General features: G+C 38.6%; 3 protein-coding genes across 3 annotated transcripts; 2 read left to right on the top strand and 1 right to left on the bottom strand.

Annotated features, from left to right (window-relative positions):
• Nucleotides 1-664: 664 nt before the first annotated feature.
• Nucleotides 665-1889, top strand: LOC116195572. Its single transcript, XM_031524835.1, has 4 exons — nt 665-816; nt 1029-1158; nt 1242-1314; nt 1521-1889. Exons 1-4 carry the CDS (start codon nt 786-788, stop codon nt 1767-1769), a joined length of 483 nt encoding a protein of 160 aa, XP_031380695.1. The 5' UTR covers nt 665-785; the 3' UTR covers nt 1770-1889.
• A 6304-nt stretch (nt 1890-8193) lies between these two features.
• On the bottom strand, nt 8194-10274 carry LOC116193991. Its single transcript, XM_031522731.1, has 4 exons — nt 9511-10274; nt 8611-9417; nt 8406-8520; nt 8194-8322 (listed from the first exon to the last, which is right to left on the bottom strand). The coding sequence occupies exons 1-4, from the start codon at nt 10272-10274 to the stop codon at nt 8194-8196; spliced, it is 1815 nt and encodes a 604-aa protein (XP_031378591.1).
• Nucleotides 10275-17683: 7409 nt separating this feature from the next.
• On the top strand, nt 17684-20239 carry LOC116195634 (ribosomal RNA small subunit methyltransferase nep-1). The gene is made up of 8 exons (XM_031524924.1): nt 17684-18148; nt 18448-18540; nt 18679-18823; nt 18917-19027; nt 19130-19212; nt 19290-19347; nt 19675-19792; nt 19885-20239. The coding sequence occupies exons 1-7, from the start codon at nt 17855-17857 to the stop codon at nt 19752-19754; spliced, it is 864 nt and encodes a 287-aa protein (XP_031380784.1). The 5' UTR covers nt 17684-17854; the 3' UTR covers nt 19755-19792; nt 19885-20239.
• Nucleotides 20240-22668: the final 2429 nt, after the last annotated feature.

Here is a 22668-nt window from a genome sequence, read left to right as displayed (position 1 = left end):
CAAAAAATCGGACATTTCATCGCGATCAAGCAGTCGATATTTCGTGTTTAATCGGGTAATACAAGTAAATATTATATGTTGCTCCTAACAGGTAAAGTCTAGCCACATGAATCCGATTCGCAATGAAACACAACTTGAGATTCCCACTCTTTTTTCTGTTTTTTGTTTTCAATATACAAAGAAAGAATAATCTCCACTTTTCTTAAGATGGTTGACCAGAATATCAAAGATCGAGACTTTGTATCAAAGAGGTTGCAACGCCGTGCGCGCACCCTCGTCTGGTCTGAGAAATCCCAAGTTCGATATTCAGGTGGAACTATTCGTCCTATTTATTTGATATTTAGAATTTTCATTTCATTGTATCAAACTCATAGCCTTCCTCTTTAACCGAAAAAAATTGGGACTTTGTCAACAGAGTGTTGCTAGAGGTTGTTGGGCCCATTTGAACAGAAAAGGCTAAAGCCCAGCTTAATGGCCCACAGTTGCTCTAGCCAGGCCCATACTGGAACACCCCACTGGCCCAATTCCAATATGAATGTTGAAGACTTAACACATGGGAATCATAAAAAGCTTTGTCCAGGAAATGTACAAATTCCTTTCTTCCTTTGAGCAATCCAAAAAAAAAAAAAAAGATTTTTCTTCCTAAAAATTGGATAACCTAAGAAATGAATTATGCTCTTCCCCACCGGCAAGCCTTTTATTATTCAAACTAAGCCATATAAGCTGAAAATGCAACACAAACCCACATTCACATTTGTTCAAATTCGAGAGAAAAATCCAACAGCATGGGCCAATCCATCAACAAGCTTGCCTCCGGTACGTGCTTTCACCGCCCCGCTTATTTGTTCCTCGTGTGTGTCAGAATGTCAGGACTAAGATATGGTCCATTGATTGCAACAGATGTATATAGATGTTTCATGTTGAAATATTGTGTCTTATTCGTCAAAAGACACGCCTGAAAGATGTTCTAACATCGAACACTATTAAGTTTTGTTTTTGGTTTTCATGGCGGAATGTTATTATTGCAGGTTCTGGAGAAAGGAAGGCTAAAGAATTTGCCCCCATATTGGAGGCATACTATGACGGGTACATTGCAAATCGGGGTGAAGAGGATCTCAACTTAGGTGACTTTTATCGGATAATCTGCGAAACCGTTGAGTGAGTTCCCAATATCATCTCTTTTTTTTAAATGTTTTTCACGGTGAGAATTCTTCGGATGATCATCTCTTTTGCGACAACAGAGAAATCAACAAGAAGCTCGGAAACACGCAATTTCGGGTCCCAAAGGTTTCGACTCTACGACAGGCTTACGAGGTACGTCAGTGCAATCGTCTGTCCGCCCTGGCGATTCAATTAATCAGTTTGCGTGACGTTAGTATTGTTGCACCGTTTGCTGCTGCATGCTAGCTATCGCGGACCAGTTTGTATGTATAGATATTCTGGCCTTTATAAATACCGATATGAATGAAGATGTAATGTGAATACTATGGTCTTATGCATATATTATACTGGTTTTCCAGACCCACCATCAAGGAAGAGGGAAATCCCTAACGAAGGAGGAATTCCAACAGATCCTCCAAGAAGTAATCGTTGACACGGGGTTCACCGGAGTCGGGGCCAAGGACATACTGTTGTACATCTTCGGGGTGCCAGTGTTGTCATTACTAATCAAGCAACGGGTGCTTCCTCGAGCGGTATCGAACGAGATCTTCATCCCAGCCATCACCTCTGCCACGGTCTTCGTCCTCGCTCGGTTCAACAAAATCTGAGACCACTATATATATATATACCATATACATATATATTATATATATCGACATCGAATTATACTATACGAATTGTAAATTGTGGATCAGAAACAATATTGCTACCTTAAAATTGCTGTCAAATTCGAGCCCTCCATTTCTCTTTAATTTTTTTTTCTTTCTATTTGGCCTTTTTAATTAGTTATTATGCCAGTCGAGCAAAAATTTGGGGAGGTGGTTAATTAGTCCATTAATTAATAGGGAGCTATTGATTAGGATTAAGATACAGATGCATCTCATTAATCACAGTGGCCCATAGTTAGAGAAAACCTCCTTTGCTTCAGCCCCGGAAAATGGGGTTCATCACAGCCATCAACTCGTGAAATTTTAATCATCCATGTTTTTGAGAAAAATTAAAGGAAAAAGCTCTCTAATTCCTTAAATGTGACCATGTATATTTCTCGATTATTTCCAGGAAAATTCTCCCAAAGTTCCATTGGTTTCTCCATTGTATTTCTTGAGATTCATTCGATAATTAGCATGATTGCTTAGCAAATATAAGAACGAGTTTCTTTTTTCCTTTTGTTAATGCAATGTCATATGACTTATTATTATTTTCATGGGAGACACTCAATAATCAACATGACTTAATTAGTTCTTTACAATTTCCAATTAATTTTCTTATAGCATTCCTCTTTGGAATAATTGATAAACGTATGTATCAAACTCGGTCAAGTGATTAATAGGTCCCCTGAATAACGGATCCTCATTTTACGCAACGAATCAAGAGATCTTAGATAAGGAAATAATTTCTCTCTGTTACTCGATATACCTATTAAACACAGTCAAGTTGCACGCGAAGAGAGCGATTTTCATGGTATCAACGATCGTTGGCGAGATGGCGGTGGCGGTGGCGGTAGCCGGCCCATAATACTTGATCCAGTGGGCCTTAGACTTAATTCACTAGTGTGTTGATGGGACTGCGGTGACCAAGTTGAGCTAAAGTCTCGGCGAGCTATGGCGAAAGGAACATCTCGTGGCGGTTAGGTTCCCTTATTTGGGGCAGCCACAGCGGACTAATAATTCGACCTAACCTTTTATTCGGAAAAAAAAATGCATCGTTGGCGAGACTTTTAGTTTTGGTGCCTAATGTGGAATGTGTCCAATCGGATAACATCTGCTCATTTTACCCCCAACGAATCAAGAGAATTTAGACGGGAGAAATATCCAAATGGTCTTTTTTTATTCTTAACATACAATATGTTTATATGTTCTCTTTTTGTTATAGCTAATATTAATATTATTATACTCATAAAAAAATATTGATAAATATATATATATATATACGTTATGCATATTTCATGTTTGGTCGGCTGCAGCAGCATTATCGCGCAGAACCAATGTTCTCCATCTCTCATTTTTCCTCTTACCGCCCCAGAAAATTCTGGGGGTCATTCAAGTTGTACATATTTATAATATATATATATATATATATAATTCTAAAGGAGATGAATCAAATTAATCAAAATTTTCCGTTTTCTTTCACATCTGCAAATTAAATAAAAAACATGGAAGAGCAGAAAAGAAAAGGAGCTAGATATGACTAGCTAATTAAACGGCTAATTTAATTTGTTACCATTAATCAACATCCTTACCTTTATGCTAATCTGAGAATATATCCTAGTAAGAGAGAAAAACTCCTCGACTGCTAGCTCGGATCGGTTTGTTTGCACCACACTTTTCCAATCAGCAGCTGCTGCACCGGCGGCCAACTCCTCTCCGTTTCCAACCGGCGGCCCAGTATCACAGTTCACACGGCTGCCATTGCAGAACAGCCCTATTCCATCTTCACCGGTCGATCATCATCACACGTAAATCCTTTTAATTGTTTTCATCGACCACAGGCCCGTGCCCGCAACATGCCAGACCGTTGAATTCCATGCCAAGCATTCAGTCTTCCCAGTTCTCAAGAAGAGATCAATGATGATGATCGACAGCTAGCATTATAACTTGCATTGGATGGTATATAGATTCAAGATTCATCGTGCCGTTGACGATCAGATAGACGTGATTGCCACATTCGGAATCTGGGTTGGGCCGGACATGGCCAGCAGTACAAGGAGGGACATGATGACGACCGGGACAAGGAGGAGCGGCGGCGGAGGCGGAGGGAGCGGCGGCAACACAAGCGGCAGCACCAGGATGGAAACCGTCAGCAGGACCAGAGCCACGGCAGACCTTGCACTAAAATAGCCCCCCATGCATATGAAGGCTAACATATAACAAAACTCCCTGCATAATAAGATCCGATGCAAAGCTATGTATCGTCAGAGGCCGAGCTTGAGCCGCTGCTGCATCATCGCATCAGTGACCAGCTTCCATTGGCCGGTTAGCAATCCGACGAGATCTGCGACAGGACCGATCGGGTAATGGGAAGAAAGATGGGAAGGAGCTACGCAATTTAAGGAGATCATCAGCTGGAAAGACTTCCTTTGTACATGGAGGGAGAGGGAGAGGGAAGTTTGGCCGGTGAGGGGGGAAGAATGTCATTCATGTTTCTGACGTTACCGTTCAGAGCCGTTACGGGTCAACCGTCAACAAATTAGCCAACGTATACCAAACTTCAATATTCTATCAGTCTTAGGTTTTTACGTAACCCAAAGACCGGTCTTATTTTGTGGTTCACTGCACTTACACACACCATTTCGTTTCTGCTACATACGTCGCCGCCCGTTCTATAGTCCCTGGAGTTGTTTTTAGATAGCCGCATAAATATGTAATGATTGAACCCATGACCTCTTGGTTCTAAATCAGCATCTTATACCACTATACTAAAACGCCCCACCCTTCCTCCATGTACTAGCATTTCGAGTGAATTCAAATTTCACGAAACAATTTCAAAACTCCTTAGTTTTGGGAGGGAAAAAAAAGTGCATATCCCCTAATTGTTGTCGAGTCGCTAGCCACAGTAGTATTCTGCCTATGACCTTGAAGATGGATGTAATGATTGAACCCATGACCTCTTGGTTCTAAATCAGCATCTTGTACCACTATACTAAAACGCCCCACCCTTCCTCCATGTACTAGCATTTCGAGTGAATTCAAATTTCACGAAACAATTTCAAAACTCCTTAGTTTTGGGAGGGGAAAAAAAAGTGCATATCCCCTAATTGTTGTCGAGTCGCTAGCCACAGTAGTATTCTACCTATGACCTTGAAGATGGATGGTGTTCATTTGAAACTTCAATGCCTATGACCTGATAATTAAAAGATTTTAAATTCGATTCTTGTGATTAGATTATACTTATATTTTTTTAATAGATATTAAAATTTATATTTTACTGTATTAAACTCATTAAAGTTTCTTATAATCGAAAAAAAGACTAAATGGACGATTTGGTCCCTGAAAGATGGTCCTCACGGCAAGTTCATCCCTGAAAGTTTTTTCCTATACTATTTGGTCCGACCGTCAGAAACGTTTGTATCAATTTGTCTTTCCGTTGGAGAAAACGTTGGTCCCTGGGCAGCCGTGAGTCCCTGCCGTCTTCTCCTCTTCTCTTCGCGATTTGCCGCTCCAAATTCCCCCCTATTCCTCTCGCTGCCATCTTCCGATTCTCTGTTCGTCTTGCCCTAGCCTTCCGATTCTCTCGCCTTTCTCATCAGGCCTTGACTTTAGGAAGTTCTTTGGAATCGTTGTTAAAATTTCTTCAACCTGCTCCTGAGGAAACTGCCCCCAAGATGGGTCTTCTCCTGTTAGCATCTGAATAGCATTGGTGAGAAAGGCGAATGTTGGGGAAATTTCTTCCGAGTCAATTTCTTGTCTGGATTTTGTCGGATTCATCGATTTTCCGCGGTTGTTGCAGGTCAGTTGAAATCCCTCTTAGAATCCCGAATGTTGCGATGAAATTGCTGCCGATTGTTGCGATGAAATTTCTGCCGATTGGGTTTGATTTTGGGTTGTTATGTTGTTGAAATTGATGAAGCTGATAGTTGCCCTAATCAGCTCGAAAATGCCCCAAATCGAGCAAACCCTAAATCGTTTGGGTGGTTTGGTTTTGTTGTTTGGGTGATTTTCTTTTGTTGTTGGGCAGTTATGATGTTGAAATTTAGAGTTGGGTTTGGTGAGGTTCTTAACTCCTTAACTTGGCTGGTTGTTTGTGATTACTAGCTTGATAGCTCATTGACCGATTTTGGTTCCTTTTAGTCGTCCTTCGTAGATTCTCGATGATGTTTGATGAATGGATGAGTTGCACGATAATATGGTATCTGATGTGAATTGTTTGGCATAGTATTGATAAGAAAAAGTCATGTTTAATGTATAGGCTGAATTGATTAATGACATATTGAGGGATTAAAGGATGTTTTGCTCGACCTTGTTAATTCGAGAATATGCTCAGCTGAAAGTGCATATCTGTGCTATTACGTGTTTGATTTGTGATGTTTTACATGAGTTTGATAATGCTTGAATGTGTGGGTGATTTGTGATGAGCTGGGTCTATTGTAATTTAAAATGAATGTTATGTCATCTCTTTAAAATTTTTTTTGCCACGCTTAATCATGGGATGCCATTTGTAGTTGAAAGAATGCAATTTCTGTCGATTTCAAGCCAATTTTACCCTCGCAACAGGCCTGATCCGAATTTACTTTCTTGAGTTCTTAGCTTTATTCTAGTGTGACTTGATCTAATAACGGGCTAGGCCGTTAGTATGATGTAGTTGGTATTTTTGCGAATTCTGCGAATGAATTGATCTACTGTGACTTGATCTAATTGTTTGGCATAGTATTGATAAGAAAAAGTCATGTGTGTTTGTTGCTGCTGAACTTGGTATCGCACGGACTTGGTGTTTGTGGCTGCTCTTGTTTTTATGGCCGGTGTTGTTTGAAGAGTGTGTGTGCTTGGGACCAAATGCAACTCAGTCTAGTCTGGAGCATGGAAATCTCGGCACTGTGAAATTTGTGAATTTCGGGAATATTGCGGCTGTGAATTTATGAATTGTGCTGCTGCACTTGGTATCAAGTATTTGTATTATCAGCAATGTGTTTGTTGCTGCTGCTGAACCTGGTATCACATGGACTTGGTGTTTCTGGCTGCTCCTGTTTTCACATGAAGTTTGCTGCATTTGCTTGGTGCTCTTTTTAGGTACCTGAATTATACTTGCGTGCGGTTGCTTGTTCTGTTGCCGTGCATGTGCGTGGTGCTTGTATTCTCAACACATGTACTTGTATGTTTAATTTGATGGTCTTGCTTTTCAGATTATTAGCCCATTTGGAAGAGACATCGAACAGTGACAATACAAGCAGAGAGAGAGAACAGAGAGGGGAATCACAACAGATATGGGAGGTGAGGGAAGCCATTGGAGTGGGACAAACCAATATGTCCAAAAGTCCACGGCATATTCCGATGTTGAAAAATCAATAAATCTCTGTGGGTGTGGAAGGAAGCTACTATTACAAACATCTACAAAGAAACAAAGTTATGGTAGGCGTTTTCTTAGTTGTCCCTTATGGAAAAGAAGTGATATTACATGTGGGTATTTTGAATGGGTTGATAATGAGGAGCAACTCGAAGTGCAGAAGACTACAGAAGATAACAAGCTCATGAAGAAAATGAAGAAGAAAATTCAAATGTATGAACATGAAAACAGAATGCTTAAGATTACATGTGGTGTATTGGTTGTCGTCATTGTTGTAGTCGTAGTTTGTGTTGTATTGAGATGACTCTGTTATTAGTAATATAATACAATGTTTGACAATGCATTTTCCGCCAGAATACAGAACAAAATGCATTTTCCGACAGAATACATAACAGAGTGCATTTTTTTGACAGAATACAGAATAAAATGCATATTCCGACAGAATGCAGATAAGAGTGCATTTTTCGACAGAATGCAGACAAAAATGCATTTTTCAACAGAATGCAGAGAAAAATGCATTTTTCGCCAGAATACAGAACAAAATGCATTTTCCGCCAGAATACAGAACAAAATGCATTTTCCGACAGAATACATAACAGAGTGCATTTTTCGACAGAATACAGAGAAAATACATTTTTCAACATAATGTAACACAGTAAACATACAACTATTTCTAAAGCTGTTTCAACTAAGCCCTCAGGATCTTCGACTCATGGTATTTGATCCTTGTGACGAGCTTGAATGGGAAGTCGACGCTGAAGCTGTTGACGCTGGTGCAAGTACTCTTGGCCTTGTCGGAGGAGGCCTTGAAGGGTGACTACTCCAATTGCCTCTACCCATCATTGCTGCAGGGTACCTGAATGGAAATGTGCTTGGACATGGCGCAGAATTCAATGGTGTTGGAGGCCTCCAATTAGGACCTTGGTTTGCTGCTATCCCCATTCCCGAACTAAGAGGCCTTCGTTGAACCTATAAAAAGAATGTTTATATGTTGGCTTCCCTTCATTACAAAAAGTTTCAATACTCAATGTGAGTTCAATCAACCTGAGCAGAGGAATGTGAAGCTGATCGAATGGATCCCACTGAAACAGGTACGCTAGGCCCGAGAATGATGGAGTCTTGAGAACCTATAATAGGCCTTGAAGGGCCTGAGGGGGCTTCAACCTACGAAACAAAGTTATCGTAAAAATTTCTAAGAGAAAGCCAATAATATAAATCATAGTAAACAGGATAAACAATTATTATACCTGTGCATTAGATGCATTAGGACCTCTGGATGTTCTTCTGTTTCCCCTCTTATCTGGAGCATCATTAGTGGCTTCATTCATACATCGTCTAATGTTGTGCCCAGTCTTTCCACATCTAGAACAGTGAATCTCACCATACTTTATTGTTGCCTTGGAGGAGTTGCTAGAAGTGCTTGCCTCACCCTCAGATTGCCTTCTCCTTTACTTAGGCCTTCCAGACGGTCTTTTAAATGCTGGTGGTTCAATTGGTGGCAGTTTAGTGCGGTGCCAGTCACTTTCACCGGTAATTGGTTCAATGTAAGGGACATAAGTGGCTCTCCATCGTTCAGTTGAATACCATGAGTGAACATACTTCTCGGGCTCCAAATTATTGTAAGCCATGCAAGCAATAGCATGTGCACATGGTATCCCAGTTAACTGCCACATTCTACAACTGCAAGTTGCAGCACCTAAATCTACCACCTTACATTGGGGCCTTTTCCATACTTGAAATTTGTAACCATCAGCATCACCAACCCATTCAGGGGTCCAATATGAACTGTCTTTTCTAGACTTCTCTAGCCTACTCTGCGCTACTGGACAAATTGGACCCACAAAGCTATTTGCCCTCACTCTGTGCTTATTCATCTTCCCCATCAAATAACATCTAATCTCTTCAAGCATCGTAATGATTGGTTTACCTCTGAACTTCACAATCTTCGAGTTAAACTGCTCACAAGTATTATTTAGTAGATTATCATTCTTTGGATAATCACTAAATCCAGCTTTCGTCCAAGCGTCGGGATTAAATCTCTTCAGCCATGCCCATGCAGCCTCATTCATTCTCTTCATTACCATCATATTATGTTCAAATTCCACCATTGTGGTACTTCTTGCACATTTCCACAATTGCTTGGTTAGGTTCATGTTCTTGAAGTTGCTGTAGAAGTTCCTCCATATGTGCAATACACAATTTCTATGTGGAGCACCAGGACATAATTCCTCCAAAGCCAATTTCAAACCCTGCAAGAATCTTTATCGTCAAATAACATTCTACTTTTAGTCAATATTAAAATATTATAGTTAAGTGATAGATACCTTTTGTTGATCTGATATAAAGTTTCACCCATTGTCACTGTACTGTCCAATATCACCAAGCAAATTTGTCAAAAACCAACTCCATGTATCCCTACTTTCTTGCCCAACAACAGCTACTGCAATCACATAAAAATGTTGATTGCCATCTTGAGCAACAGCAGACAGTAACTGTCCTCCGTAATATCCCTTCAGAAAACACCCATCTAGCCCAATCAAGGGCCTGCATCCTGCTTTAAACCCCTGAACATTTGCATTAAAGCAAATGTATAGCCTATCAAATGTTGGTGGCAGCTCTAGAGTAGGTCTATGTACTTTCAAACCAAATGTAGAATTAGGATTCCGCCTCCTAAGTTCCTCACAATAGTCCCATAACTTTTGATATTGCAACTTCTCGGACCCCTCTACAATTTTTCTCGCCAACTTCATTGCTCTGTATATCTGATAGTCATCTACATGAATACCTCTACACCTTTTAAACCACTCAAAAGCATCATGTGCTGACATTGTCGGGTATGATCTTAATTCATCAACAAGTTGAGCAGCCAACCACTTCTTATTAGCTTGCTTGTTTTTGAACCCCCGAGCACAAGTATGTGGCTCCACGAACTTCTTTATTTTGAAAGTTTTCACATCATTACTCCAAGAGCAGAAGATCTCCCATTTGCACCCTTCTGATCTACACTTTGCCCTAACCCTTTCATTATCATTCTTCACAAACTTGAACACCCTTCCTATTGCAATATTATAATTTGTCACAGCTTTCTTGAACACAGTCAAGTTTGGGAATAACATGTTTAACTGTAATTGAATGTCCCCAAATATGGCCTTCTCATCAGACTCGGGGTACTTTGCCTTCTCCTCTTCACCTTTGTCGTCATCAGAAATACACTCGTCCACTAACTCTTTCGAAATATATCATTCCTCTTCATCACTGGAGATAACCATATCCGCTGCTGTTGGTGATATTCTGACAACTACCTGCTCCTCATTTTCAGAATCTGATTGATTACCAAGATGCTCTTCTTGTTCACCCAAATGACCTTCAGCATTGTCATTAAATATACGTTCTTCATCCCAATAAACTCCTGAATCAAAATGTTCAGTACCTTCATACTCAAACTGATCCTCATGCCTATCATCATCATATACTTCAAGATTTTCCTCCTCACCAACCTCATGATCATTCCTTCATAAAACCAAACAAAGATTAAATAATAGTAGTTCAAAAAAGGTAATTCAATAAATCCGCAATCCAACACTCCAAGAGGAAGTGGTTAGGAAATACTTAAGAGTAGGATCATTATCTTTCACAAAGATTGCGCTTATGTTGGAACTTATTAGGGAATACTTATGAGTAGGGTCATTATCTTTCACAGAGACAATGAGGCAACAACCATCTGCTGGTGCATATGGGCCTCACTCAGTTTCGGATGCGTGTGTTTGTATGGGGTGCTCGCCCTACCGAGGTGTGTCCATAAACTTTGAAATTATCCAAGATATTAGGATATTTTTGCTAAGCATAAACTCAGGACCCCTTGGAACTAAAAATTGCTTTTTTTAATTTGTATTCAATCTTGTATTAACAGAGATTACCGCAATATCCATTGCCTACTCACAATGTTCTGGTCAGAGGTGTAATTCCTTTGGAGTTTGAGGTATGGATCTTCTGACTTCTTGTATTAATTTGAGGTTTGCGTTTCTTGGTTTAGAAGTCCACAGGATTTGAGACACATCAAATGCAGGCACACAGCAGCACGCGAGGGAAAGATCATTTATACCAATACTGACAAGATCATCTTATCGGGCAATGGAGATACCCTAAGCATTCCATTAGTTATGTATCAACGTTCCAACAAAAATACTTGTATGCATAAAAAACCCCAGATTCAGCGGGGTAAGTGCATTAAAAAGAGCTTACCTTGCCAAGGTCTAAGAACTCTACCATACTCATGAGTCGTTTTTTAAAATCCATTTAGTTTTCATTACATATACACACCTTGCACTAAGTTACTTAAGTAGCCCTACCTATCTGCTAAGAGGCAATTGTCAGCCTGTTCAGCTGACCTCAGAGGATTCCAGTCACCCGGCAAGTCGAGATGCGAGTCAAGCAGGAGGTACTTTTGGTCCACATTATATGTGCATTTTCGGTTGCATATGATGAGGGCTACTCCTTAGACCATTCGGAAAACAAACTGCTATTACAAGATGCAATCTCTGATCTCCCCAGAGTAAGTTTGAATGCATAGTCTGGATTATCTATTGCCTAATTTATGAGGTTTCACGAGTTTAAGTCTCCATAATGTTCTAGGTTGGGACATATGAGCATTGGATAAAACAAATAACAGCACAATTCGTATGATAAAGAACCACAAACAGATGAAACAATCCAAACTGACCTGCTCCCCATTTGCCAAAATCGAGCTTCTCACGGCCGGGACAGCACAGAATCGGAAGAAGAACGCAGGGAAACCTAGACGAGGAGAAGATCTAGCGAATTTTGGGCGGGAACTCGTGCAGACCTGATGAGAAGAGGCGGGCAAGCTTCCGTTTCTTAGCAGGGAAATCGCGGGGATGATACGAAGGGAAGGAAGGAAATCTCCGTTAATGGCTAATCTGTCAGGGACCTACTACTGTTTTGGACGGAAGGACCAAATTGTCCAAACGTTTCAAACGTTCGGACCAAATTGTATAGAGAATTTCTTTGGGGGACGAACTTGTCCGAAGCTTCATCTTTCAGGGACCAAATCGTCCATTTAGTCTCGAAAAAAAGAAAAGGTGAATTATATGCTTTAATTTGCTCCTATTGTATCGTACTTAAATTGGTCATCATTTGTCTGGGCGGCTAAAGGCTGCATTGCCTGTTCAGTGAAGGAAAAGAAAAAATAGGGGTCCCCTTTTACTTCGCTGGAATTTAAATGGATTGGCCAACTCCGTGCTTTTTTCTTGCTCTTTAAATTGGGAATTAGTCTTCTACTATTTAATGGCTGACTCGGTACACGTTGATATTTCGAGGACTCTAGTCTCAAATCTGTATATCTGTGCAACTCCATCTCATATTGTTTTGGTCAATTAATACATATCTATCCGTTCAGATAAAGAAAGACACGTGCAAAATTGAAAAGAAATATGGTTTATTATGCAAAGATCATATCAGAGAAACGTCGTCGAATATTGTAACACTCCGTTTGATTTTATAATCAAGTCTTTAAAATTTTAACTCTAACTTGAACTCTATTTACTACATAATAAAAATTAATAACGCAATTATTACTTTTCTATTTTACTTCAATTTTTTTAACCATTCAATTCAATTTTTAATACCAAATTACCTCAACTATCAATTACTCTTTCCACAATTTAACAATGTAATCATTACTTTCTCTCAACTATTCATTATTTTTTCTCATAATTCAACAACACAATCATTACAATCCAATTAAAACCAAAATTTAACTTTACTTAATTCTAAAACTAAACATATCATAATAATTTCTAACCGGTGGTGAAAAGGGGGATTACTATTGTGCATCATCGGGGCTCCACTGACCGGGCATGATGTCACATTAATGACGTGCACTTACAGCTGACAAGGAAATGAATAGAAGTGTATTTTCGTCCGGGAAAATTCATGACTCAATGTCATTGTAATACGGAGTTTTCTCACCGTTTGATGGTGCCGTGGATCACGGGATTCATGAGCATTCAACGATGAGGTGTTATAATGACACAAAGTCATATTAGCAAAACTTATAAGGAAAGTCAACCATATTTATAGTTCATTTAAAAGTGCGGTGGGATATTTCATAATCACTTTTTACTTATCATATTTAGTATTTAGTGGGAGATTTTAAAATCATGATTTGGGTCGAAATTACTATTGCAAACATGATTTTCTCAAATAAGTTAATAGGTGTTTATAAAATCTACTTCTACTTATTATGTTTTAAGTATTAATAATTATTATTTTTACTTTCAATAATTTTTAATTATTACCTCCCAAACGCTTTTATTTATTTTAAAATAAATATTTATTTTTTAATAATTATACTTCAACACTTATATTTCAGTAACAACACTTTCAAATCAAGCCTAAATATTCATTGTATATGTTTCCAACAAGGCCGTATTTGTACTTTTACCAACGTGGTTTTACTCTCATGTGAGTAACGTGTCTTATTTGAACATGATATTTTGAGGTTACACATGCTATACATATATAATAAGTGTCGCCGTCAAATGTGCATAACATTTTCTGTGCACTGTGAATTAACATTTGGTCTAGTTGAATCTTATTAGTATATCTATAAAGTCGTTCTTTTATAATCATTAATGAGGTGCGTGTCGAATTTGAATGTGATCCCTTAAGAGGCACATTCTTAAAAGCCTTTATGCTTCTAAGGTTCGTAAAAAAGGTCACCTCAGTCTTCGGCAAGTCGTTAAATCAACTATTTATGATAGAGTTTGCATAAAAAATTTCAAAGACTACTGATATGACAACATATAAACGTAATCAAGGACGGCTAAAAGTATTTTATGCCCAAAGTTAAAAGTCATTATGTAATGTACATGCTTTCACCAAAAAAACAAAAAAAAAGTACATGCACTGTATCAGCCCGTTTGGAACCAATTCTTGAAAGAAATTATTTCAATTCAGTTCATTTTAATTCAATTCAGTTCTATTGAATTAAATGTATTTGAAAGAGAGTGATTTATTTGCAAACGATTTTAAAATTTAAAAAAATAAAGAGAGTGAATTGAATTCTTGCTATATCTTATTGATTTTGGTCCCATGTGAATTCCAATGTAAATCTTGCATTACTGAACAGCAAAGTTCAATTGAATCCTTGTAAATTGTATTGAATTCTTGCAAAATACATGTCTAAATCAATCAGACGATGAAAAGTGAGCGGATCAAGAAAATGCCATAAATGGTTCCCAAAACAGATGAGTTTTGTTTGATTAGATTCATTGTCCCAACTTTTATAGGAGAGATGACATTTTTCTCACGCGTGAATTTTGATATCAGAAAGTTCTAATGAGTCTCAATTAATCCAATTAAACCGAATCGATTCACTAAATGATAAAATTCTTATTAACGTGAATTTTCTGCATTTATAAGGACTCGAACTCGAGATCTCGTTTAAGTAAAATAAGCGTATAATTATTTGAACCAATCGATGTTGATTGGAGGGATGACATTTTTGAACAAGCACATTAGAGCTGGTGATAGAAGACAATTTGTCCACAAGTACTTTCTGGTTAGGAAGAATTGACTTCCATCCTCCCGTGCTGTGTTTACGATTCATCAAGTTCATCCGATTCGAGTCCCGATTGGCCCCCTAACATAATTTTTTTTCCAGATATATGCACGACAGCGATGGCTCTAATTAAGTCAGTCTTTGAAATGTATCTTAAATGGAATTGGAGGATACAATGCACCATCCTCAAATCATATCCTCCTAAATGATGGAATTGTCGTCACATCTCCCTTTTCCTTCATTTCTCTTCAACTATCGCTTGTCTCATGACCTATAAGGAAATCGATTTCGCTTCAATCCCCGATCATTTTTCCTTCCCTCAAAACTAGTTATTCTCCGGGAGAATGTAATTGCGATTTTGTCATCACTAAAGAATGATGCGAGTTAACTATAAGTGCTTAAAAGATTGTAAATGCATCAACTTGAATTAGCTCAGATGATTCACGCCTATTCTCATTAAACAAAGTCTTAAATTTCGAATATTGTAAACAGAGAAGTTTCACGATTTAGAGAATTTTATCTCTTATCGTGTTGACCAATCTCAAATTGATTTGGGTAGAACTCCTTCAACTTTTCAAACATCAAAATGCAGAAGAAATAAAAAGTAAGTGCGATTAACCAAGTAATAGTGGATTTTGAATGGTGTTTTATTTCATGCCTAATTTTTTTTAATTGAGAATTTTCGCGGTTCCGTAGCCGGAAAAACCGCGTTATATTACGAGAATCAAAAGAACAAATATTAACCTTACTGGAAAAAAAAACCCTTACCGGAAAAAGAATAAATATTAAATTCACGTTTTTGTTATTATTTAATCAAGATGCGGCGCGACATTTGTCATCTATTTTTTCCATATTTGTAACTCTCTGCCCTTTCCATTAGAAGCTTTATACGGGAAATTATGCTTCCGTACGTACGTTGTTGTCCTGTGCTTAAATAAGATGAAAATAAGAGTCGTAGCTGGACTCCTCTCAACGAGTCTTAAATTCAAAAGCGTTATAGACATCGAGGGGATGACCCATTGTCGGCAAACCTTGATCCGGCCATCGGGGACAGGAGGCATAGGCGATCAATTGTTGCATACAATCTTACCGTCCCGAGCATGATGCTGGATGGAAAATCGAATGTGAATGAGAGGAAATTAAATACGAGCATTCCACAGGGACGAGAATAACTAATAATTGGACCAAATCGTTTTTAATAATATTAGCATTTTTTTTAAATAATTCGTACATATCACAATTTCACATGATATCAATATAATTGAAGCGTGTGGGAAAGTATTGAGTAATGCATAATTAAACAAAGTCATATCTCATCTAATAAAATAATCTTTTAAAAGTGAAGGGTTGTTGCATCTCAATCGTGACAATTGAGAAGGGGGAAGAGGAAAAATGCGGTCCACGAGGTTATTAATAAGTCAACCCAACTTAATTGTTTTTACATGGAAAAAAGAGTGCATCCAAGGCACCCAACAAAGTTACAAGGTTGGAAATCCCTTACGGCTACCATAGTCTCTTTGACATGATTATTCATTTTGTGTGTCATCAAATATTCACGGAATTTAGAGGATTAATCGAACGGAATTTAAATATCCGGGGTCAAGAAAAAAGAAAAAAAAAGAAAAGAACCAGCAAAGCAAGGCAACCACCGCTGAAGTCGTGTCCTATTTTACCTTTTACCTTTCTCTGATTATTGTAATCCTCGTCCTTGAGGGGTTGCTTTTCTATGTCTAATCCGACTGCGGCTTTTAACTTATATAATAATAATAACTGGATTCAGTAATTACATAATCTAGATGACACTGCAACTAATATCATCCGTACATAAATTTACCAAACAGATCTCATAACATGTCAGTGATTTCGCACCGTTGAACTTTGTTTTAACTACAAAAGAAGGTATCTTTTAGCGAAACCGGAGCTTATCGTCGACTATCATATCCCTATGGGCACCAAATATACTGTGAAATTTCATTAAAAAAATTGCGGCAAACGGAGATGCATCAATTTAGAAAAAAATCATGCCTATTGCAAGGATTTTGCAGGATGTTATTTGGCACGACAAGAATGAAGGTTGCTGCTCATTCGAAGATCTCTTTTTTAAGTTCAGTGGTTCGGCTGCTGCAAGGGCTTTAGGCATCTCTCTGAGTTAATTTTGCATGTATTTAACGTTTTTTTATCTGGGTATGTCTTTGGATATATGGATCACCTTGTAAACGCCGTTTTGATGCATTAATAGAAAATCCTTTTTTTTAAAAAAAAAGGTAATTAATTTGCATTGAGCTTTTAGAATAATACCTAGCTAGCTAGCTTCGCTAAACTTTTCACATGAAAATGAGTAATAACTTAATAAGAAAACTTTAGGCTAGCTAGGGATTAGACTAGACCCTCTCTTCTAGGTTGTTGGGAATTCTTATCAATTCAATAGAAGGGTTTGCTTGGACGATAGAAAGCCACCTAGCTAGAAATGATGATAGCCAGGTTCCTAAGCTTTTGGAATTGATTTTTGGAATAGACTAGAGTCCCTCGAGTAAATCGCAAGCGGTAAGATCTAGCTTAATTCAAAAGTCTCGTGGCGTGAGAGATTCGGTCTCCTATATTACTTGTGGTTCGTTGATCTCTTGATCTAAATTATTAAATTAGATAATAATAATAATTATTATTATTATTATGGATCAAAGTGGCAATATTGCGCCCAAGTGATTAGGACCTTAATTCTAGCTAGGCCTTGAATTGAATCCCATCAACGGCTGGCATTATGGTAGGTTCAATCAAAGAAAGTTGCGTTTAGTTAAGGCGGACGAGCAAATTGGACTTTACTTGGGCCAGAAAAGCCCAATCCTCTAACAATCCCATTCTTCCCTGGGCCTGCCCATCTCCCAACATTTTTAAGGCCCATGTTGGCCCATTTTCTACCCTAAACCCTTCAACCCAATCCCTAAACCCTCCACGTCTCTCTCTCTCTCTCCTCTCACTCTCAGGCGACCTTTCCCCTCGTCGGCGTCTGCAACTTCCTCCGTTTCTGCAGCCGCTCGCTCTGTCGTTGCCCAGCTGAAGTGGGGTGAATTGACACCGTTTTGTCTCCGTCCCTGAAGTGAGCTGTGGCTTTTAACAATGGTGAGGCGGTACCCGGTGAAGGGGCGGAAGAGGAAGCAGAAGGAGAGGTACGACGAGGACGTCGAAGAAGACGAGCAAGAGCAGAAGCAGCTGAGACTCGAAGCTGATGAGCCGAGGGAAGCGGAAACGGCGGCGGACGATGACGAGAAGCAATCGGGAGAAGCTGGGGAGAAGGCCGCTGACGAGCTTGAAGGCATACCAATTATGCCGACACAGAACCAAAGCAGCAAGAATCCCGGCATCATCTTCGTTCTCGAGAAGGCCTCTCTGGAAGTCGCCAAAGTTGGAAAGGTATGCAGCACTTTCCCTAATTCAAGTGCAATATCCTCTCAAGCTTGTGTTTGCTCGCCGAATGCTGTCTTTGGTGAATTTGAGCTTGTTCTCTGGATGAATGATCAAAAATCGGAAGTCCGTGGCTCAGAACGTGTTACTCCTCCAAAACACGTAACTCGATTTGATGTGGAAATTTGCATTTGTTAGTTAAAGACTCATCCTTTTCAGATGGAATTGCTCTGAGTGTGTGAGGATTTAGTGGTTGAAGCCTTGGGACTTTTGGTCGTTTCTGAATTCATGAGTGTTCGTATGTGCAGAGCTATCAAATTTTGAACTCCGATGATCATGCCAACTTCTTGCGGAAGAACGGCAGAAACCCTGCTGATTACAGGCCCGACATCGTTCATCAGGTAAGTGGACTAATAGGAACTCAGGATGATGTTTTCCCAGAACATCTAGGACTTCGATAACGATAATGTAAAAGACAAAGCTTCTATTGTGTCCGACTGTCTAATAAACATCTACTTGGCAACTCTTTTCGTGCTCAGGCCCTTCTATCTATTCTAGACAGCCCACTTAACAAGGCTGGAAAGGTTCGTGCAGTGTATGTGAAGACTGAGAAAGGTGTGCTTTTTGAAGTAAAACCTCATGTTCGTATTCCAAGGACGTATAAGCGCTTCGCAGGCATTATGTGTACGTTACATCTACCCATCCTTTAACTTCTATAGACAAGATTTTGGTTGCTTTCCTTGTTAATTATATTCATGTATTATCGAATCAATTCAGTGCAGTTGCTACAGAAATTAAGCATAACTGCTACCGGTAAACGGGAGAAACTTCTGCGAGTGATAAAAAACCCCGTGACCCAGTATTTTCCTGTCAACTCTAAAAGAATAGGTGTGAGTCTATCTTTGCAACTTTCGTTTCGTTTCGTTTCTTTTTTTTTTTTTTTGGACAAAAGTTTTTGAATGAATATAATGAATTCCTGTTGTATATCAGGCTTCTCTCACAGCTCAGGGAAGTTGGTTGAGATGCAGGACTATGTAGCTACCATCAGCGATGATACGCCTCTTGTTTTTGTGGTAAGCTTCAAATGGCTCACAATTAAATCTGTGCAATTTCCCATAGAAATTCATTACATCGTGTGATATTCATTCAGGTTGGTGCAATGGCCCATGGGAAAATAGAAACCGAGTATACGGATGATTTTATTTCAAGTAAGTTGATTTCCAGTGGATTTCAGTTCATCGTTCTCTGACTTGTAATCTAGGTGCTATTTGATGCGTGTTTTATATCATATCACATGGGTAGTGTTGTACTTTTTGCTGGTGGTGGTACCTACAGTTATCTACAGTTAAGAAAAACAATTATTAATTACAATGCCCTATAATCCATCGTGGCTCAGCTGGTTAGAGCCAATTTTTTCAGATTCATGTTTCTTCTATAAAATTTTCACTTTTTGTAGCTCGAAAAATTGATAGAGATCTGTTTAGCCGTTCTAAGACATTATTAATATTTCTTACTCTGCTCATATTTTCTTTCAGTTTCTAATTACCCATTGAGTGCCGCATGCTGTATCAATATAATCTGTGATGCTGTGCGGAGGCATATGAACTTCATATAATTGGATGGGGCCGATATAACAGAACATTGTTGAGAAAGGTAATAATTGGCATTGATTTAGCTGAATCCCAAGTTTTTACATTACCGGGCTCCTAAATTTAATCACTTCTTGTGAATGTCTATATTTTCAGGACGATGCATTTCAGAGGACCCGAAAGAGAACTCTGCTATGCCCGCTCGTGTATGCACTAGATTTGGAGCTCAACAGTTGACACATCCCAAGGTCTTCTGTCCATTGAAACTTCCCTTCGTTTTTTATAGCTGCAGCAATATGGACAAAATGGGTATAGCAACAGAATCAGGAGGTTTCAGTTATTTATGTACTGGAAGTTTGTAGACCCATATGCGTTGTGAGAAGAAACTGAATATGAGAGTGCTAAGTGCTGTTTCACTGTCGATTAACCATTATTAACTAGGTGCAGATTATGGACCAATTATTGGAATATGTCTTTCTAATGCAATGTTACTCCATTTCATTCCGTCTCATGTACTTACCCCTGGATGTATCCAATGTTAAGCTGTTTTAGGCCTGTATATACTCCAACCGAAGACGGATGCATTCATTAGTATTCTGATTCCATTTTCTCCACTTGAGAATCTGAGCAGCCTGAGCACAGTGTTTTTGCCGTTGTCTGCTGCAGAAGATGTCTTCGGTCTTCTGTTATCCGTTTCCTAAGAAACAACTGCCAGCACACTTATTTTCCCTCATTTTGGCAGGAAAACCGAAATGATCACGCCCGAGATCTTTCCCGTTGGCGTGATCCGAATTCATTGATTAGTCATCCGAATTCATTGATTAGTCACATCCGCAACTCCAATCGTGTATAGCAGGTATTGGTTAATGTCAGGTTAGGAAGTTGGTGAATGATTAAAAGACACAAGACGAGGAGATTAATTTCCGTTTAGGTGGAAGGGACATGAAATGAAATGAGAACCCCACAAAGAAAAAGGGAAATAAATTCAATGATTTTGGATTTGCAGAAAGAAAGAGGAAGCACACAGTGACCCGCCGATTGGCCTGCAGAGGATGGATGGGTTTGGGGAACTAATCGAAGCGTGAAGGATCCTTTCTCTGTCTTCGTGTTTGTGTCCCAAAATCCTTACCCCATTGATTTCGTCAGATTCGACTGGGACCATCTCATTTAATTTTTGGTTCACCCAATTATTTATTTTTATCAATCCTAATTAACTGCAGTTTGGCCTCTCTAAGAACTTTTGCCTTGACTTTTTGGGTCATAGCATGAATAATCATTCTTGCTTGACCCATCATCGTTTTTTCTCGTCAAGAAATCGCGAACGGGATGGTCCCCTTTTGGGCCATCAGGCTATCCCGAGGTTGAGTTTAAAAAGAAAAAGATTCATACAGTTGCATTCTCACGATTGACTTAATATATAAAATCTCGGCTCGCTCTCTCTGCGGCTCGAATATGTTCTCGTCATTTAAATGTCAAATCTTTTTATTAGACCAACCAAAGTTTCTTCATTTGGTGGCATTGATACCATGTCTTATCAAGAAAAAGGATATTAATTGTAGGGATCTAAAACCTAATACTAATTCCTATACTCCATTGATTTCACAAAACTGTGTGTCAGTTAACTTTATCGCTACTCGTATGAATAAGTTTGTTTATTACTCATCCACACATAGCACATACATATCTATAGATATTATGTATAATAGGATAATTATCATAGTTTTGGACTTTAAAGGGGATCCAAATATTAAATTATTGTCTATTATCCAAGAAATAATATTTATCATTTTGATTGATGCAGTAATAATAATGTTGCACATGACAATGTCTCTCGGATCCCGTAGCCTGCCTTTTTGGAAGATTTTCTTGCTAATAATAACATGGATCCACTTGAAATGTTTCCAACGAGAGCAAGTGGTCTTTGGACATACTTATTTATTCGTGTATGTATATATGCCTTCTTTTTAGCAAGGACCCTAGAAATTATTCTATATATGTGTACGGCTTTGTGCATGGATAAATTCTTTACATATATATATATATTTGGAAAGAGAGATGCACCGCAACATATATATTATGGTATTCACGTGAGAGATCCGCCTAAACGGTAGAAAGTTTCATATCATCGATGCGATTATCATAGAATATACTCTTTTTAGGCATCAAATTATGTATCTAAGACTTTTCACTTTTCAGAGCATGTAACATATATAATAAGAAAAGGGATTAGTAATTTACATTTACGAGTGATATATTCCGCGCTTGTTAACATTCTAAATAATTTAACCTCAAAATAATAGATATATGATATGATATATAGCTCTGTAGTTGTTAATCAAGTAGTTTTATATTTTCTCAAATGCTCGATATGAACAGTAAAACCATCTCGATGAACTATGACGGCCAATCACAGCATCAGTCATGTGTTAAAGTAAATCAGCTCGATCTAAAATGCTCTGTGCATAAAAGGGCAGAAATGGATGCGCGAAATTAATTATGTAAACTCGTTGAGTTCACCATTAAACGCAAACATTATTTGAGTGTTAATGTAACGTGGTGCTGTCGCCTATTATGTCGAGGTGCTAGCTAGTGAGATCCATTGATCACACATAAAATAAGTTGGCCCGCCACATTCAAATACTCACATGCTAAATCAATTTGTTTTAGCACGATTTAATTTCTTTTTTTTGGAAACCGATTGTTCAACTCCTTGCATTTTTTTTTTTAATTTTTCACAAAAGGATCAAAGAAAGATGACATATGTCGGGGAAAGTGAAAAATGGGTGGGGGACCAAAACTAGAAACCAAAAATAAGCAAACGCAAAAGCCCAAATGCACATATTATGTGACGTGCCCTCTTCACATTTAAAGTGACAAAAATTATAGGTCTCCCTTCTTCACTTTTCCTTTTCATGTATAATTACATCGGGGCGTGATTCT

Source organism: Punica granatum, chromosome 2, assembly GCF_007655135.1.
Source record: "Punica granatum isolate Tunisia-2019 chromosome 2, ASM765513v2, whole genome shotgun sequence".
In the NCBI taxonomy this organism is placed as follows: domain Eukaryota; kingdom Viridiplantae; phylum Streptophyta; class Magnoliopsida; order Myrtales; family Lythraceae; genus Punica; species Punica granatum.
Note: the sequence above shows the minus strand (reverse complement) of the source record. Positions and strands in the feature narration are given on the sequence as shown.

Bases quoted from the DNA above. Each gene is read 5' to 3' on its own strand.
- LOC116195572 (XM_031524835.1), top strand. From the start codon at position 786: ATGGGCCAATCCATCAACAAGCTTGCCTCCG. The intron at 817-1,028 runs GTACGTGCTTTC...TTATTATTGCAG, and splicing joins CATCAACAAGCTTGCCTCCG to GTTCTGGAGAAAGGAAGGCT. The intron at 1,315-1,520 runs GTACGTCAGTGC...CTGGTTTTCCAG, and splicing joins CTCTACGACAGGCTTACGAG to ACCCACCATCAAGGAAGAGG.
- LOC116195634 (XM_031524924.1), top strand. From the start codon at position 17,855: ATGGTGAGGCGGTACCCGGTGAAGGGGCGGAAGAGGAAGCAGAAGGAG. The intron at 18,541-18,678 runs GTAAGTGGACTA...TTTCGTGCTCAG, and splicing joins GGCCCGACATCGTTCATCAG to GCCCTTCTATCTATTCTAGA. The intron at 19,028-19,129 runs GTGTGAGTCTAT...GTTGTATATCAG, and splicing joins TGTCAACTCTAAAAGAATAG to GCTTCTCTCACAGCTCAGGG.
- LOC116193991 (XM_031522731.1), bottom strand. From the start codon at position 10,274: ATGTTATTCCCAAACTTGACTGTGTTCAAGAAAGCTGTGACAAATTAT. The intron at 8,521-8,610 runs GTAAAGGAGAAG...TCACTGTTCTAG, and splicing joins AGACCGTCTGGAAGGCCTAA to ATGTGGAAAGACTGGGCACA. The intron at 8,323-8,405 runs GTATAATAATTG...TTTGTTTCGTAG, and splicing joins CTAATGCATCTAATGCACAG to GTTGAAGCCCCCTCAGGCCC.